Source organism: Betta splendens, chromosome 7 (genome assembly GCF_900634795.4).
Source record: "Betta splendens chromosome 7, fBetSpl5.4, whole genome shotgun sequence".
Taxonomy (NCBI): Eukaryota; Metazoa; Chordata; class Actinopteri; order Anabantiformes; family Osphronemidae; genus Betta; species Betta splendens.
In genome coordinates this window covers 10,622,618-10,640,663 of record NC_040887.2, presented here as the reverse complement: position 1 = coordinate 10,640,663, position 18,046 = coordinate 10,622,618, and the positions used below count along the sequence as shown (strand labels likewise).

Here is an 18,046-nt window from a genome sequence, read left to right as displayed (position 1 = left end):
ATCACAATCTAATTTCAAATGATGCATTTTCTCCTCTTTTAATCTGGTTATTGATTTATTAGTTATTACATTAGAAAATCATCCATAATGCAAGAGAAACTTTATAACAAATTAAAAGAGGACTTAAATTATGATGTCACGTTTAAGTAAACACGTCACAGGAATAAACCTGTGACCTTGAACTTCTTAAAGGCACAGCTTTGATTCATTAAACCCACCAAACCACCATTTTTTAATTTGGCACAAGCTCTGCCACTGGATTGAATTCAGACCAGTACGGTGTCGATGATGAATTAACAGGAAACCTACAAAATTCCTTCACATTGGTCAGCAGTTCACTACACTCCATAGTTTATTATAATGTCAAAAGCAGCTGCATGTGTAGATTAATTAAAAAGGTCACATTTATAGTGTGACATGGAACTATGTGAAGTTATTTATAGTTCAGAGAAACATTGTCAAAGCCCAAGAGGATGTTTTAGTATCATAAATATGAGAAGCTAGAACAGAGACAATGGGAAAGTCTTCACGTGTGCCCAGCTATAGCGCAACATTGCCACCCAGTGTCTGAAATGTGTTATTACACTCACTGCCCCCAATTATTTAACCTTCTGTTTACTACAGCAACATAGAAATATGATAGCCTCCACAAACAAAATAAGAGCAAGGGAAATCTCACCATGTGTGAAACAGGTTAATACTCGTCAGGTGGAATAAGCAGTGTTGACGTAAATCATGATAATTAATATCTAAATAGATTCCCAGGTATTTGTATTCGGATACTACAGCACCTGTATCAGCCCACGTCCTGGTACTTATATATATATATATATATATATATATATATATATATATATATATATAGATTATATCTATATATATATATATATATTATATATATATATATATATATATATATATATATATATATATATATTATATAACATATAACATACTTTTAAAAGGTGGAAATTCATTTAAATATTTGTACAAAAAAATAAATAAATTGATTTACAAAGCGGAAGACGCACCGGATATGACGTCACACAGCCGTCTCCAAAACAACCGGGTCGACGTTTCGCGTTATGAAATGTGCACGGTGAAGTGTTGAATAAGTGCGCTCCTTTTGCCCCTACACAACACTTTATAGAGCCCAGATCGACTTCCGCTCCGACTGTTTTGCTAAAGGAAACTGCAAAGTAAAAGGAAAGCGGCCACAGTTTGAGAGCAGAGAGAAAAGCCGCGGGGAAGCAGCATGGCAAAGCGGAGGGAGTGTGCAGAGACCGGGGCCCATACAAAGAGAGCGAAGCAGGTGAAGAGAACAGGGAGCGGCGGGACTAGAAAGGCACGAGCCAGGGAGGACGATGCAGGTACGAGGCGTGCGTCTGTCCCGCTCCTTTATTTAGCGCATGTTTTCCCATTAGACGCTTTTGTTTTTACACTGAGCTTGTAGCTCCATTAGCAAAGAAACCATAGCTCTGTAAATAAACGTCTGCCTCTGGGCTCCCTGACTTCAAAACATGCACAAAGTTTATTAGGCTGATTGTGCAGCCGTGCTTAGACATTTACAATTTATAGATCACATAATGTGACATAAATATATGATTACTGTAGTATCCTACGCGAAGTTACGTTTGAATAAGCGGAAAAAGTTTCGCTTGTAATGTTTGCTACTGTAAGACAACAAAGCGAGATTTCATTTTATTACGTTACGTTGTCACCAAGAAGTCTGTTATAAATGTAACTACAAACGAGAGTGCAGGTGCAGGTCACTGGAGTGAGTCTGTTGGCACAGTTACACATCTGTGCTCCACTTCATCAAAACATGTTGTGAAAAGACACTTTCTGTGAGCCTGATTGTTTTGTCACGCCTCATTCTAATAGACGCAGCACAGACATCTCTCTGCTCACAGTTTACACAACAGCATTATCAATGTTGTAAACAGCTGTTGCTGCATTTACTAGGGATAAAATGATACTGTGGCTCAGATGACAGACGAAATTTTTCATACATATTGAACCCTGAGCACTTGGATTAGTTAATTTTCCTTTGGGTTTCACTATAAAGTCTGTTCAGTGTTAAAGATGGGTCATTAAACATTTGCTCATTTGGTAATGGCCTTACAGAGGAAGAGGAGAAGCTTGCGAGGAAGGTCCAACCTAAGTCACGTTCTTCCACCAAACTGGCAGCAGTGAACGCATCTTCCACCTCACCTGCTAAAACCGCCGCTGTCAAAACCAGTAAATACTTCCAGTCATCGATGGAAGAGGAGACTGACAGTGAAGATGACAAGACCTCAGCAGCACCTGTATTTACAGGCAAAACTGGGATACCAGATGAGGTTGAAGACAGTGAGGAAGAGGATGATGACTGGGAGGAAGTGGAAGGTAAGTGAAAGGTAAATAATAGTGTGTCTGTGTGTAATAATGGCTGCAAAATCTACATGTTTTATACAGAACCAAATAATGAAACTCTGTGTGTTGATCAGAGCTGACTGAGCCTCTTGGTCCAGTTGAGCCAGAACCTGCACTGCCCTCTCAGCCTGTGGAGATAGAGATTGAGACCCCAGAGATGAGGAAAAGGTACATAAGTGATTATGTTCCTGTTTACGTGAAGTCCATGTTATTATAAAAAAAAAAACGTAAAGATGTGGGGTTTTATTTTATTTGTCAGGCAGAAAAAACAGGCAGAGTTTGAGACATACCTGAGGCGAATGGTGAATCGGTACAAGAAGGACCTGCTCATAGACACACACAAGGTGAAACCCACACCTGCATTTTTTTTTAAATTTTGTGTGGGCTTTTCAGTCACTTCCTCTTGCTTCGGCCTAATAACGAAGCCCTGATTGGACTCGCAGGTTCACCTCCTGTGCCTCTTAGCGAGCGGAATGTTCCACAGCCGCCTTTGCAGTGAACCGGACCTGCTGGCCGTCACCCTGTCACTGCTCCCTGCCCACTTCTGCGCGGTCGACAAGGACCGCATCGATCAAAATTACCTCTCTGGACTGCTCAAATGGTGTGTGCCAGCCTTGTGCAGCATCTATGTCTGATAATTGTCCCAACCAGTTATCATACATACATGATTACACATTAACCTGTATAATCATCTGTATGTCTTCTGGTTTCCTTCTTCCTCCCCTCTTCTCTCCAGGTTTAGAGCAACTTTCACCCTCAATCCCAGTCTTCCTTGTGACGAGCTTCCAGACCCCCGGAGCCGACTGGAGAGGCGACTGGCCAGCCTCTCAGCCAAAACCTATACAGAGATGACTCATGTAAGTAGTTTGGCACAGGACTATTGTATGTTACTACCCGCAAAACAGCCTTTGGATGTTTGGATACATGAACACCCGCGTTTGTTTGTCTCGCTTATTGCAGCTTTTCCTCCTGGTGCTGAGGTCTCTGCAGCTTTTCTGCCGATTGGTTCTGTCTTTGCAGCCCATTTCTTTCAAACCCCCATCAACCAAGGTACTGACAGTACAGGTTCATCCTCTTAGAGGAGTCTGACATAGTTATAAACACATATGTTGTTGATGGGTGTGGTTTAGGTTCCTCCTAATGAGGCGAACTTAAAATTTTCATATCTCTAGGGAGCAACAAGTGCTAGTGCCTCAGAAAAGCGTCCAACAAGTCAGGGAACCTCCAAGACCCCCACCCCTGAGCTAAAGGCTTCTCCTGGCTCAAAGAGACCAGCTGGAGGGAGCTCCGCAAAAGGAGCCAGAGGAGGAAAGAAACCAAAGAAAAAAGAAATAAAGGCAGAGGATGACGAAGAGGAGGTGAAGGTCAAAGCATCAACAGGGCAGAGACCGAAAAACTCCAAACGTCGCAGCGTCGCTTCCAAGGTCAGCTACAAGGAGGAGAGCGACAGCGCAGGAGAAGCGATGAGCGACGATGACGATTTTCAGGCAACCAGCGGGGAAGAAAGCGAGGATTCTGAAGGCGAGGCTAAATCCAGGAAGGGAAAGACAGGGACGAGTAAGAGTAAGGTCAAAGTCAACAACAAAAACACAGCAGCTCCGAAGAAACGGAATAGTGGAGGGTCAAAAAATGTAAAAGAAGAAGAGGACCAAACATGGGAGGAAGGAGAGGAGAGTGATGGAGAAGAAGGAGTGGCTGAAACCAAAACGGAGCGAAGAAGAGGGAGGAAGAAGGAAGGGCGGGGAGCTGACGAGTGGTTGGAGGTGTACGTGGAAAAAACATCCTCCTGGGTTTGCGTGAATGTGGAGCACGGCGTTGGGGTCCCTCAGCTCTGCTTCAAGAATGCAACAGCGCCCGTGACATATGTAGTGTCAGTGGACGGGGAGGGATTCGTGAAGGACCTGGGAAGGAAGTACGACCCCAACTGGATGACGTCTTCCAGGAGGAGGCGGGTGGATGAAGACTGGTGGGAGGAAACGCTTGCCCCGTTCCTGGGACCCGAGGACGAGAGGAGCAAAAGGGAGGAGAAGGAGGTGAGAGCAGCAGGCGGATACAAACACAACATGTGTTCTATGCACCCACACACAAATGAACTCTGTCTCACTTGACCACCAGCTCCAGCACAAGCTTCTGAACAAGCCCATGCCGATATCTATAGCAGAGTATAAGAACCACCCTCTGTACGCCTTAAAGAGACACCTGCTCAAGTATGAAGCCATCTACCCTCCAACAGCCACTGTGCTGGGTTACTGCAGAGGAGAGCCTGTGTATTCCAGGTGTGTGTAACAGAATAATTACTATATTTGTTAGACTGAAGTACCTGAATGCACCACTTTTGTTTTGTTGTGGAGAGAAGAGCGTGTTCATTCTGGACTTCTAGACCTCAGGAGATGTCTTTATTGGCAGGGTGCTTTGGAAACTTGGCTAAAATAGGTCACTGCCAAAGTTAATCTGAAATAATGAGCGTCCACCAGGTGGCGCTGTTTGATCCACTTAACGTCGTGGCTTTTGGAATACCTGCTGTTTTTAGATACTGTAAACAACGAAATTTATGTTTTATTCTATTTATTATATATTTTGGTCAAAGTAAATATTTTCTGAGCCTTATTTCTCTCTAGGGATTGTGTGCATACCCTTCACTCCAGTGACACATGGCTTAAAGAAGCCAGAACTGTTAGACTTGGAGAGGAGCCATACAAAGTAAGAGACCTCAAATATATTTTAGTTCTTCAGTTTTGTTCATTTTCTTTATTTTTCACCTTTTTATCTGTCTTTATTTGCACAATTCACTAGATCACATTTAAAAACGCCTCAGCTCAAAATAAGGACCTGGTCACAGTTTTTACATTTAAATGTAAATCGACAGTCAGTTGATGTCTGCAGACAGATACGGTCGTCCCTCAGGAATTTCCACAGCAGTCACCTTAATTCCATTTATAACTCGTATGACTCGTGTCATTTAAAGTTTTCCGTATTCCGGTCTTCTCTGTGACATCAAAGCAGTGAATATGTCGTCTCTGTCTGACAGATGGTCAGGGGGTTCTCGAACCGCTCCCGTAAGGCCCGAATGATGTCTGAGATGAAGGAGGAAAATGATCTGGCTCTGTTTGGAGAATGGCAGACAGAGGAGTACCAGCCGCCAATAGCGGTGGACGGGAAGGTACCGCTTTCTGTGGGCTAGAATAAAAACGAAAAATTATAAATGTGTCATAGACAATGAGCTGCTCCAGAACTTTTCTGAGTGCACGTCACTAAAACCTTTCTTAACTCTCTCATTTTCCCTCAGGTTCCCCGTAACGACTACGGTAACGTCTACCTGTTCAAACCCTGCATGCTGCCGGTGGGCTGCGTCCACCTCAGGCTGCCCAACCTGAACCGCGTGGCCAGGAAACTGGACCTCGACGCCGCGCCTGCAGTCACGGGGTTCGACTTCCATGGAGGATACTCTCACGCTGTGTAAGGCAACGCTGAGCTTCACGTTCAGTTAAATGCAGCAAAAAAAAAGTGGCTTCCATCATTACGTGCCGATTGAAGAGGAAACTTATGTGTTTCAGGACTGATGGTTACATTGTATGTGAAGAGCATGAAGAGGTTCTCAGAGCTGCCTGGGTGGAGGAACAGGAGCTTCAGAAGCAGAAGGAGAAAGAGGTTTGGTTTTATCTGTTGATTATTGAACAGTGACAGTTATTTGTCAGCAGCTAAACTAAATGAGCTTCTCTGTTCCTCTGCTTTCTAGAAAAGAGAAAAGAAGGCGATCTCCAACTGGACTCTGCTGGTAAAGAGTCTCCTGATCAGAGAAAGGCTTAAACAGCGCTACGGCAAGAATAACCATGGACTGGGGAGCGCTGCTCACAGCGAAGACGCGGGCGGGTTGTCGTCCGACGAGGAGGTGGCTGAGGCTGGATCTAAGACAGCATCTGAGACCCTGGCCATGTCCTGGCCCCAGAACAGACAAGCAGAGGAGGTCGGAGGAAGCCCCACTGGACTAAAGACAAAGACCCCGACTAAACGGGAGAAAAGAGGACAAGAAAAACATTTGTTCCCTTTTGAGAAAGTTTGATGCTGGAGATAGAAAATTCAGAAATGGAAAAACTAGGTAGGGCGGTTACTCGTTCATGTTCATGTGTCTTTCAAGCTGGATGAAATGTTTCTCAGGTGCAATTCAGTTCAACCCTGGAATTTATCACTGTCAAACTCTAAATCTAGATGACGTCTAAATGACTGGAGGTGTTAATGCATTAAAGCCGGAGTCTTGGATGTCTCATGTCTATCACTGCCATGACTAGAGGTGATTCTAGTCGTCCATTTTCACCCGCTCGGTGGCAGCCATCGTCTGAAACAAGCTGACCTCTAGTAGTCTTCCACCACTGTGTGATAGTTTTGTGTCTCTTTTCAGTCAATCCTGTGGGTTCTCTTATTTCTGTTGGTTAACACTTTTGTATACGTAACTGTTGGTACATAGCAGATTGTGGCTGTGTTTAAAAATACTTTTTGCAAAAGTGATTTTTTTGTAATGTTGAGCAAATGTTTAGATGAAAATAAAATGCAAGACAAGCAAAATGACGTAGTATTTTTTTAACTAGTGTCTTTTAGAGATTTTTAAATGACAAGTTGTACCTATAGCACCATTACAAAGGCATATATACATTTAACTAGCATCCTCATGATGGAGAAAATGTTTCTTTTAGTGTTTTGTCCCTGAACCAATCTATAAAAACATTTTGTAAAATGGCCTTTTACATATTTAACATAAGATACTAACTCGTGTATTTATCCCATCAAGGCTCATTCCCTTTTCTCACATTGACTCCGGTCGCCCATAAACTGCCTCTGTGTTTGTCACTCCTGTTTGAAGTTTGATCACATCAGTCCTGTCTCTCCCCACCAGCTGCCTGGAGCAGAGCAGGTTTAAAAGTACTTACCCTCACCTACCTGTTTGATCTCATTCGCATCATAATCCCCACCTGGGGAACAGACTTCCTGCCCATATTAGAACAGCTCCTTCTCTGGAAGCCTTCAACACCAGGTGTAAATCACAGCTAACACCGTTGCTCTGGTGAAGCAAGTTTGTATCTGGTTTAACCAGTGCTGTTCAACTGCTCTGAGGCTCAAAGGGGGCAGTGACTAACACAATGACAGTGTATTATAATGAATGAACCACCCGCTAGTAATCAAGTACATAATATAAATATAGTTTATTGCCCCTGAAAGCTGCTTTGTTTTAAAAATATTTGCCCATGAAAATGGGCAAAACGCATGTTATAATTAATTGTAGCTCAAATATTAGTTTTTGTCTGTGGGTTAGTTATTAAATAACGCTCTTGGTACATGATTTATGAAATGAACAAGGTCTGAATATGTACAATTACTTATATATGTGGCATAGGTGGAAATGAGTATTTCAGGTTGGGTAAAACGCTACTTCTGTCTGTGTTTGAACTTTTTATTGAGAAGCGGATTAATGGACTGTGCACAAAACTAAGGTTCAACCCTCCTGCAAAATAAGCCCACAGTGAATAATTCTTCATACAAAAGCGTGATTTTAGACGCTCTTTGTTTTAACGCCGCTCAACTTTAACGCGCAGCCGCGAGGAGGACGTGACGTCATCGCCGAGCACCGCTGCAGCCGTCCACCTTCCGCCGCGCGACCAGCCTAAGCTCCGGGTAAGTCGCTCACTGGGTTCCCTCGTTCAGACCCGTTTCTGGCTGTCACCGCGGGCCGAGCCGACGCTGCTCTGACAGGTAAACACTGCCGGGCTCAACGCGTGGAAACGGGCCCGGGGGGCGTTTAAGCGCGTCTGTTGAATCCGGAGCTCCGCTGGGCCTTGTTTACATCGCCATCCCCGGACTAAAGTGTGCGCGAGAGGCGGGGGCGCAGCGGGAGGGAGCGACCCTGGAGACACTAGCTTGGGCAGTTCCTGTGTCACAATATCTGATTTTTTTTTCTCGAGAACTTGTGCAACTTTATTTAGATGAGACCTCGCAGTTCAACTCGCCCCACTGCGCGGTAGTACGTGCTGTCAGCGTTACTTCGCTGCCGTAGCCAGCTGCCTGGACGTTAGCCAGATGGCTAATCCGGCTAACCTGCCCTGGGAGCGCTTCACGCCGAGCCCGCTTGCCGTTTCGGTGCCGGAGTGCGGCCAAAACCCGCGACGTCCGGCGGCGGCCAAGTGGGCTTCGGCGTTGCTTAACATTTCCCGCAACCCCTCACTTCCCTCCCCTCAAAGGCGTGTTCTTAAACCCTGCTGAGTCGCTGTGATACATTAGCCTAGCGAGATGTGTGTCACCCACTTTTCTGCCTATTTTTAGAAGGCAGCGAGCGGAATGCTCCCAGTCGTCTGTCGCTGCGCTGGCACCGGCCGGCCGGGCGGCTGGCAGGCTTCCCCGCCGAGCCTAGTGCGCGTCCAGGTGGATATTTGCAAAGTCACATTTGAATCCCGGTGCCAGCACACGGGGCCACGCAGGGCCTCTGTTCGTCACAGGTTCCTTTTCAAAGTTCTGACTTTGTTTAACTTCTGGTGAGGTGACACGTTTCGCCCTCCTTTCGCGTTGGAGGAAACGATTTATGTTCAGTGATAAAAAAAAACTCAAATTGGTGAACAGGATACTCGACCAGGGCTTGGATTTCCACGACAACTCCGGAGAGTTGAATTTTTCTACAATCTACGTTGAAAAACGGAATATCCCTGCTTTTCCAAACAGATGGGAGGTCTAGGGATCTGGACAATCCTTTGTCCGGCGGTGAGGTTGAGCAAGACTGCAGTCACTCATAGCTGACGCTCCCAAATATTTTGAAAGTCCTCATTGGGGATTTCTACAGAGATGGGCCAGCAGCAGGTCACTGCACTTGGACATAGACTTTAGGGAAATTAAGTCTAACGTCCATTAGCTTTAATCTTTGTGTAACCTTCGTTTTAACGCTGACCAGCTGTGTGTTTATGCTTAGTGTGACTTAAATTTGAGCAAATCCTTGTTGAGAGAGAGAGGAAATTGAAGGGTATGTAAGAAAATCTGTCTTCAGTAGACATTGTTTACTGAATAAAAATGTATTCAGGAGCTACTGTTTGGTCTGGAATAGGTTTGGTTATTTCTTAAGCAAAAAAGGTTAGTATCTCAAGACGTTTTCTCATAAAAAGTTTATTTAGGCATTGCATCTAAATGTGTGTATTGTTTTAGATTTTATTTACAAAAGAAGAATGAAATCTGTTAGGAGACCTAGAGAAATAGGGCTGGTGCTATCTGGGCACCACAAATAATCTAATCTACTGCTTAAAACAGTAGATTAGATTAAATGTTGTGTTGGAATTTGTATTTTTAGTTAAGTGAAAAAAATGACCTTGTTATTTTGAGACAGGTCGGTTTAAGGGGCTTGACTGATATCTGAGTAGTTGGTAGGTTTGGCCATAAGCAGGAGTACAATGATGCAGGACAACAGAGTGGTATCACTGAAAAATTTCCCTTTGTTAGATCCTCAGATCTTTGAAAATGTAGTATTGTATTTCACTTCATCGGTCATGACTTAGCTTGACTCTTACGCTGTCTGATGTGTTTTTATTTATTGTGTAAGCAGTTAGATGTGTTGTCCCTCATGTGACTAAAAATCAGTTTCATCATCAATTAGAATTAGCCATTTGTTTTTACAAATACAAAGAGTTGAACTCGGGGGTTTCCTTTGTATGGTCATGTTGTTTGAATATTGTCTAGTATTAAGTGTTATCTTAAAAAAAAAAGGAATAGAAAAACATGCTTATATGCCATTTCTTCTTTTGCTCAGGCCGTCTTCTTTTTTGTGCCTAAGATCATCCTGTAACCAGCTTTCCAAATGAGTGACGGGGAGTGTGACTTCTTCTGCTTCTTCCGCTGCTGCTGAGTGCGCTCCGTACGCGCCTCAGACCTACAGGAAGGCGGGGTGTGTCTGAGCAGCGCCGCCAGCGGGTGGACAGGGGTGGACCAGGATAAAGGGAGAGGTGGCGCTTCAAACGAACCATTTCAGCCAATCAGACCACTAGGATCCGACAGGTAGGCGAGCTGTCTACCTGTCTGGGTGACTGATTAGATCGACTGGATGTCTGTGGACATGAACAGCCAGGCATCGGACAGCAACGAGGAAGACTTCGGGGTGAACTCTGAAGAGGAGGATGAGGACGACGCAGGAGAGGAGGAGGACCCAGGAGACATTGCGGCTTACTACGAGGGTGTAGCCAGCGACGTAGAGCAACAGAGTGCAGACTCCTTTGACCCTGAGGAGTATCTTTTCACTTGTATGACCTACAAGGAGAGTCAGATAATGCTATTGGAGCAGGTTAACACTGTGGCTGCTGCACTGAAGGTGAGTGAAGCAGATTGAATTATTTATATAAGTGGGGGAAAAAATACAATTATTACAGTTTTTAAAATTAAACTGCAAGTGTCCTTTTAATCAAATGTCTCTGAAGCCAGACATTTTGTTGACGACCCATTGCCCATGTAATTACTTTGCACAAAACAGTTATAGGGTTTTTAAAAATGAATCTTTGTACTGTTGCACTGCTCAGCAAGTTAAACCAATGTGCTGCTGCCTCCTAGTTTTCATTGGTCCCAAGTGTTGGGCTGAATTACATGAAGCATTTAGTGTGGTGTTAATGGTAATCCTGCACTAGGTGGCTTTTGAACATGAGCTTGTAAAGACAGATGTCAATGTTGTAATTATGATGTAGGACACAGTCATTTAAATTATGAGCAACATTACATTGGTAAAACAGTAAACAGTGTTTCTGTCTACCATCTTTGTGTATGTACCTTCTCATTACAAGTCATCTGTCCATGGAACAGTTTAATTTTCAGACACACTGGGGAAATGGGCCACAGCTGTTCTGTCTTTGACAGAGTTTGGCTGCAATTATATGAAGAAACCAAACACAACCTGAGTTCTGTTGGGGCCAGGCTTTAGCTGCAAGGTTCTCTGTTTTGTTTTCTTGTTAATTCAACATAATTACATTCATATAGAATAATGTTGGGCAGATAAATATTTCTGTGGTTCAAGATAACAACCTGAACTGCTGTAAAACCTTACCTTGATGTTAGGGTTCTATTATACACAGAGTCCACATTTGCAGGAAGCAAACGCTCTGCATGCAAACATTAATATTTATGTATCGTCGCACAGGAGCTAAAGGAGGTGCTTGCCTAGTGTTAAACACGTCTTTTAAAATTTAGAATGAGCAATGTTGCCTTTTTAAAAAGTAAAACGTCTATTTATTTCAGCTAACTTTGCTGAGTGAGCATACTGCTTGCAGAAACACCTGACTTCACGCTCAGGGTTGCATCTAATCTCACCAGGGAGCTGCTCAGCACAACTCCATGCTCCAGTTTTACAGACCTAAGCAGCTCCCAGAGGAACAGTTGAGTTTTTCAATGTAGCAGATTTGTAATGATTCATATACATTGAGATGGTTTCTTGTTGTGAAATAGTTAAGTGTTGAGGCGTTTGTTGTCCTACTAGTCTCCTACATCCCACCATCAGCTACAGTAAAAGTAATAGCGTCACCCTTCTGATCTCATTTTTTATAGGTTTTACCAGCAGTAGCAAAACTGATCCTGGTGCATTTTCACTGGCAGGTTTCACAAATACTGGACAGGTATGACATTTTGGTGTCTTGACTTGTCCTCAGTTTTATATCTTCTGCTTCTATAAATCACTTTCCCTTTATCTCCTTTTTTGCAGTTCTCTAGTCCTTTTTTTATTTTTGAATTTCTAGCTACCCATGGTATTTTCTTCTTGTTTTTTTATTCTTCTGTGCTGTAGTTTGAGTTGTTCTGTCACTGGCCTTTCTTGTGTTCTCCATAGATATAAGTCCAACTCGTCTCTGGTGTTGTCAGACGCTCTGGTCCAGCCGAGCACCACGTGCAGATCAGTCACTGTGAGTAAGAGTTCTTTTCAGACATAAAATATGTCACATTGACGTCAGTGGCAGCTTTTTGTCATATGTGTCATATGTGTGTAACTTTTACATTCATGTTTGTCATGGCTTCATACTTTCATCTGAGCAACCATATATTATTACAGGGTGATGTATTGTGTGTTTGGAATTCATTTGGTGTTTGTGTTTTAGGCCCCTCAGTCCCTCCAGTGTGGCGTGTGTCTACAGGTCGTACGGAGAGACTCCCTGCTGACACTGCCCTGTCAGCACTTCTTCTGCAAAACATGCTGGGAACAGCACTGCACTGTACTGGTCAAAGATGGCATGGGAGTGGGTGAGTTGTGTTTCTGTGTGTATCATCAAAGCTGGTGTTGGAGGGGGCGAGTTGCACACTGTTTGATCTGTTTGTGTGTTTGTGAAAGTATGTCTACTTGGTGTGATTTAGAGTTTCAGTTTGTGATCCTTTTTTGTTTTTAGCCTCTGCTTTTCTGCAATACCTGCAGCGTTTGTAGGCTAGGGTTTACTTTGACAACTTTAATAATTATTTGTTTACATGTGTAAAATACTGTGTGGTACAAGATTTGAAGTGCCCTATTATGTGGTTTAAAACTTACTAAGCAGACATGCTTCTACAGCAGTCTTGTGATCACTTTGTGGAGATGAGTGCTTGTGTCAGCAGAACAGATGGATGTGTGGGTGTGTTTCAGATCTTTTTTTTTTTTTATCATATACTGTGTGTTTGCTGAAGTGCATGCAGTTCAGCAGACTCTGTCCTGTACTTGTGTGTGGGAGAACAAGGAGTTCCGTATATGTTGTAAACTAGTATCCTTGTGCTGCGTTCCAACCATATCTGATAAAGTTTGTCCACATAATAAAGTCCTTCTGAGTTTAAAAAGTATTTCAGTGTCAGGATCAAAAGTTTAAAAAGCCAGATAACCCCAATCCAGTTTCTGGGTCAGTTCTGCACTTGAAACCAGCCCCCTTATACCACACACAGAGCTGCAGTGGAACATTCTTGGTCATAGATTAATCTTGGATAATAGATGTACAATAACAAAATGCACAAAGTCGACACATCTTTTTCCTGTTACCATGTTGACTAATTCTTTTTCTTTGATTAAGGACTTTTTGAAATTAATCTGTATTTGTTCAGGCATCTCCTGTATGGCTCAAGACTGTTCCCTGCAAATACCAGAAGATGTTATCCTGCCGCTGCTGCCTGGAGAGGAGCTGAAGGACAAATATAGACGCTACCTCTTCAGAGACCATGTCGAGGTGTGTGTGTGTGTTTCTGTGTGTGTGTGTTTAATCTGTTTACTCACATGCTGTGTTAAGGTTAATTTTATAGGGTCTAGACATTTCTTTTTGTCTTTTTTTTTGGTCTAATACTTTTATAATTGATCAGCTCTATATAAAGAGTGATAGTATCAACATCAAAATAACTAATTGTTATTTCTCATTCATGTTACAGACCTCATATTTATCTCTCTCTGATCTACAGAGTCACTTCCAATTGCAGTTGTGTCCAGGTGCAGACTGTCCCATTGTCATCAAGGTACAGGAGCCTCGGGCGCGCAGGGTACAGTGTAGCCGCTGCAGTGAAGTCTTCTGGTAGGATGCACACATGGCATGCAAATAACAAAAGAATAAAAATAGCTACACATTTAAGCATATGTAAACTGTAGAGTAAATGACAGTAGTAGAATGTTCTGCACCGTAGTTTTCACATTAGGCTGTAAAAGGTAAAAAAGTAAACTATTGTATTTGTTACTTCTGTTTCAGTTTTAAATGTCGTCAGATGTACCACGCACCCACTGACTGTGCAACAATCCGTAAGTGGCTGACCAAATGTGCAGACGACTCGGAGACGGCCAACTACATCAGCGCACACACTAAAGATGTGAGAGAAACTGCACACTGGGAATATAAAAAATACAGTCTCTGATTTGATCTTAACTGTGTAGTAAATATGGAAGTATAGACTTGAATGATGTGTTCCCTCTCTAGTGTCCTAAGTGCAATATCTGCATTGAAAAGAATGGAGGATGCAATCACATGGTGAGTCAGAGCTGTCAATTACACTTTCACAGAACACAGGAAATGCTAAAAATATAGTCAGATTCTTGGAGCTGAATTAATTAGCAGTTCCACACTTGATGTGATCATTCCCATGTAGATCTAGAGTCACTTCATTCAAGTAATATATAGTCATATAGTAGAAATGAATACATATGTATTTTTTTATAATCTCTGGGTTACTCATTTTATGTCTTCCTGTATCTTTGTTTCAGCAATGCTCCAAGTGTAAACATGGTAAGTAGTTTGTGTCATGGCTCAATTAGCTGCGTGGCCAAAATTACTAGGCCTGCTGCCTACTGTGAGTCCAGTGTGATGTATTCACTGTATGCAGTTGTTCCATAAGGGTGGTGTGTTTGTGTGCTGACAGATTTCTGCTGGATGTGTCTTGGCGACTGGAAGACCCACGGCAGTGAATACTACGAGTGTAGCCGTTATAAAGAAAATCCTGATATAGTCAACCAGAGCCAGCAGGCTCAAGCCAGAGAGGCCCTAAAGAAATACCTCTTCTACTTTGAGAGGGTGAGACTTTCTTATTTATTAGCAGTCAAAACAAATATTCCCTTTTTTTCTACCCAAATGATGAAACTGTATGAACAATGGTTTGATGCACGCATTCTTTTAATCTTTTAATAAAGATTTTGAGTCAGACTTATGTCAGAAACCACACACAGTCTAAACATAACAGTCACACATTTATAGAGAATATTTATGTTGATGTGTTATTATTAAATCTTTAAACAACTAGTGGGAGAATCACAACAAGTCGCTGCAGCTGGAGGCTCAGACGTATCAGAGAATTCAAGAAAAGATCCAGGAGAGAGTGATGAACAACCTGGGAACCTGGATTGACTGGCAGTACCTGCATAATGCTGCAAAGCTACTGGCTAAGGTACCTATGCCTTATTCCCTGTGTGTGTGTGTGTGCGCCTTTTGAGGTAGTAAGTCTGACATGGTGACATGTCCAGAATTTCTCATTTTTAGTGAAATGTCCTGAAAACAGGACAGGTTTTAGAATTCACTTTGTTTGTCAAAAGCCTGTAGCCTTCTTTCCGTATGGTTTAGTAATATCAATTGTCATCGGGTCATTAAAATTTACTGTACTTAACTCTGAAGCTCTTTCATTCCTTGAGCTTTATCTTTTTTTTTTTTTTCAGTGTCGCTACACACTGCAGTATACGTACCCTTATGCCTATTACATGGAGTCCGGTCCACGCAAGAAACTGGTAGGAAGCAAACTTCACTCCCTGCCTGTTATTTATTGCTGAACACGTCATTTAACAATGCAACTATAAGTAGAGATCATGGGTACTTCCTAACCCTGAATCCCATCTTCTATTAATCTATTTTAAATCCTGACCCAACAATGTTATTTGATGCCTTTAGATCAATTTTTTTTTGTCAGTAGTATTGAAATTGATCTTTGTGGCCGCCTTGTAACCTATCTGCTCCCTCCTTCAGTTTGAGTACCAGCAGGCCCAGCTGGAAGCAGAGATAGAAAACCTGTCGTGGAAGGTGGAGCGGGCCGACAGCTATGAGAGAGGAGTGGTGGGAGGCGAGGGGGAGCTTAGCAACAGTGACAGAGGGGTAAGAGGATAATACATAGGATGGAAATGGGGAGCCATTGTAAACAGGATTGTTTTGAATTTGCTGTGTTGGATAAATGTGTTGTAACACCGCTGTTAAAGAGCTTAAAGGCAGATAGTGTAATTCTGTAAAAGAACTAATAAATGAGTGGACGGAGAAAAGAGAACTAAACCATAATGACATTAGTTGCCATTAATTCCTTTTTTTGGAAAGATTTTCAAATCTAAGCAATAAAACCAACAATGTTGGTTCGCATCTCTGTGCTGCTGAAGCGAAAACCGAAGTTGTGTGACAGAATAAGACTTTGAATGTCCTGCATGTCCAAATTGGAGGTGTAATTTTAGAAAGTAACTAGTTTATATTTTGTTTCTTACAGGATTTGGAGAACCAGATGCACATTGCTGAGCAGAGGAGACGCACGCTACTGAAGGATTTCCACGACACCTGAGGCTTCACTGCGACCGCCTCTTCTTCCTTCCTTCCTGGTCTACCTACCTTGGCTTTCTTCCATGATCACCCTTTGATGCAGTCATACTTATCCCGTCTTTTACCTCTCTCCACTCCCTCGTTTGCTTCCTTCCTTTGGTCGTTCCCTCCCCTCTTCTATATTGCTGCAGGGTCACAGAATGGCACGATTGTATCTGCCCTTCCTCTTCTCATCTTTCACCTCATTTACATATCTTGGATTTATAGCATCACATGCACTGTGGTTACACATGTTCCAGTATTTTAGACACAACAATGAAGGGTGAATTTTGAGCTCATGCTAATGCGAACAGAGTCACGACTGTTATTTTCCAGCTTCATTTCTGTGATTGTGGGAGAGAAAAGCTGTACTGAAGATGGAGAAGCTTTGGTTGAGCAGTGGTAAAAGCATCTTTTTTGTGTGGATCTGTATTTAGTGGTTTCTACGTGGACCTTAATGACCAGCAGGCACTTGTTGGTAGTATTTGGTTACCATAGCACCTAACTGATTTGTTTAAACACATGTATAGTTTTCCACACCTACTCATTTAGGCTTCCTTTCCACAGCTGCTAAAGGCTTATAGAAATAATTGAAGTTGTAGCCTGTCACTGTCACAACCAGGACAGTTAGGACTTGAAAAGCCAATGAACAATTCTTTGTGGAGGTGTTTGATGTGAGTGTGGTGTGTTTGGTGTGGAAACCTGCAGACCTTATAGTCCCATACTCCTCTTAAAAACAGTATTTTCCTAAATATGATGCATGATCATTTACTGCTTAAAGAATAGAATGACTGTTTATTTAGTTGACTACATTTTTACATTTTGTTGCTGGTGTTTCACCAAAAGCAAACCTTTCACATTCTTTTTTTTAAATCATGCCAACCTAGGAGCCTCTACTACCATCAAAGGGATGCTAGTCATGAGGTGTAAAGTAGGTCTACTGGATAACTGTCACATTTCTGTCTCTCGGTTTGTGCTCAGCTAGTTCAGATACAACTAAGTGTCAGCCACCTCCATATAATTGTCCCCACCACTGATCAGATGGGAGGAAAAGGTTGTTTTGAAGAAGCAAGTGTAACCTCAGTGATTCATGCTACACCACCCACTGACATGGCATGCACAGCGACACTCATACTCAAAACACTCCTCTGCAGAAAATAAACATTAACTGTTAATTTGTCTCCTTTCCCTATCTCATTCATTGCATTCATCCCCTCACTTTATTTTGTTCCTCATTACCTTTTGATCCTGCTCACATTGTTCACTTTTCTCCTGGAAAATGGCTGTTGATCGTTTAAAAAAAAAAAAAAGAAAACAGAAAAAAAAAATGCTGTAATTTTCAACGGTTGTACATTAATACAGAAATAGAGTTACTGAAGAGTTTTTAAACCCGGACCCTGGTTCTTGTGTTTTTATTATATTATTACACATACAAAAGACACACATGCAGATGGGTACACTTTAGTTCATTTCATGTTGATGTTAAAAAGAAGTTACATTGCTTAAAAATAGAATTGTATAAAATGCTGTTTCAGTACGTCACTGAAGAAATGTGTTCACTTAATGCCTAGTGTGAAACACTTCTTAATCATCAAAAGGGTAAT

The 18,046-nt window shown here is 42.4% G+C and overlaps 2 protein-coding genes across 5 annotated transcripts; both read left to right on the top strand.

The window, feature by feature from the left end:
* Positions 1-1,033: 1,033 nt before the first annotated feature.
* Positions 1,034-7,257, top strand: xpc (xeroderma pigmentosum, complementation group C). 2 transcript variants are annotated; one of them, XM_029157181.3, is made up of 14 exons: positions 1,034-1,370; positions 2,128-2,388; positions 2,490-2,583; positions 2,675-2,759; positions 2,859-3,016; positions 3,152-3,272; positions 3,376-3,465; positions 3,588-4,448; positions 4,531-4,691; positions 5,034-5,115; positions 5,444-5,575; positions 5,702-5,871; positions 5,970-6,063; positions 6,152-7,257. In XM_029157181.3, the coding sequence occupies exons 1-14, from the start codon at positions 1,256-1,258 to the stop codon at positions 6,473-6,475; spliced, it is 2,748 nt and encodes a 915-aa protein (XP_029013014.1). In that variant the 5' UTR covers positions 1,034-1,255; the 3' UTR covers positions 6,476-7,257. The 2 variants fall into 2 exon arrangements, with proteins under 2 accessions (XP_029013014.1, XP_029013015.1); XM_029157182.3 differs by lacking the exon at positions 1,034-1,370 and having other exon boundaries at positions 2,260-2,399.
* Positions 7,258-7,936: 679 nt separating this feature from the next.
* arih2 (ariadne homolog 2 (Drosophila)) lies at positions 7,937-17,837 on the top strand. 3 transcript variants are annotated; one of them, XM_029157193.3, is made up of 15 exons: positions 7,937-8,079; positions 10,190-10,744; positions 11,965-12,032; positions 12,242-12,314; positions 12,507-12,648; positions 13,468-13,589; positions 13,816-13,925; positions 14,097-14,214; positions 14,322-14,372; positions 14,606-14,627; positions 14,761-14,912; positions 15,139-15,282; positions 15,548-15,616; positions 15,852-15,977; positions 16,354-17,837. In XM_029157193.3, exons 2-15 carry the CDS (start codon positions 10,481-10,483, stop codon positions 16,423-16,425), a joined length of 1,533 nt encoding a protein of 510 aa, XP_029013026.1. In that variant the 5' UTR covers positions 7,937-8,079; positions 10,190-10,480; the 3' UTR covers positions 16,426-17,837. The 3 variants fall into 3 exon arrangements, with proteins under 3 accessions (XP_029013026.1, XP_029013028.1, XP_055366542.1); XM_029157195.3 differs by having other exon boundaries at positions 8,041-8,157; XM_055510567.1 differs by lacking the exon at positions 7,937-8,079 and adding an exon at positions 8,213-9,156.
* The last annotated feature ends 209 nt before the right edge of the window (positions 17,838-18,046 follow it).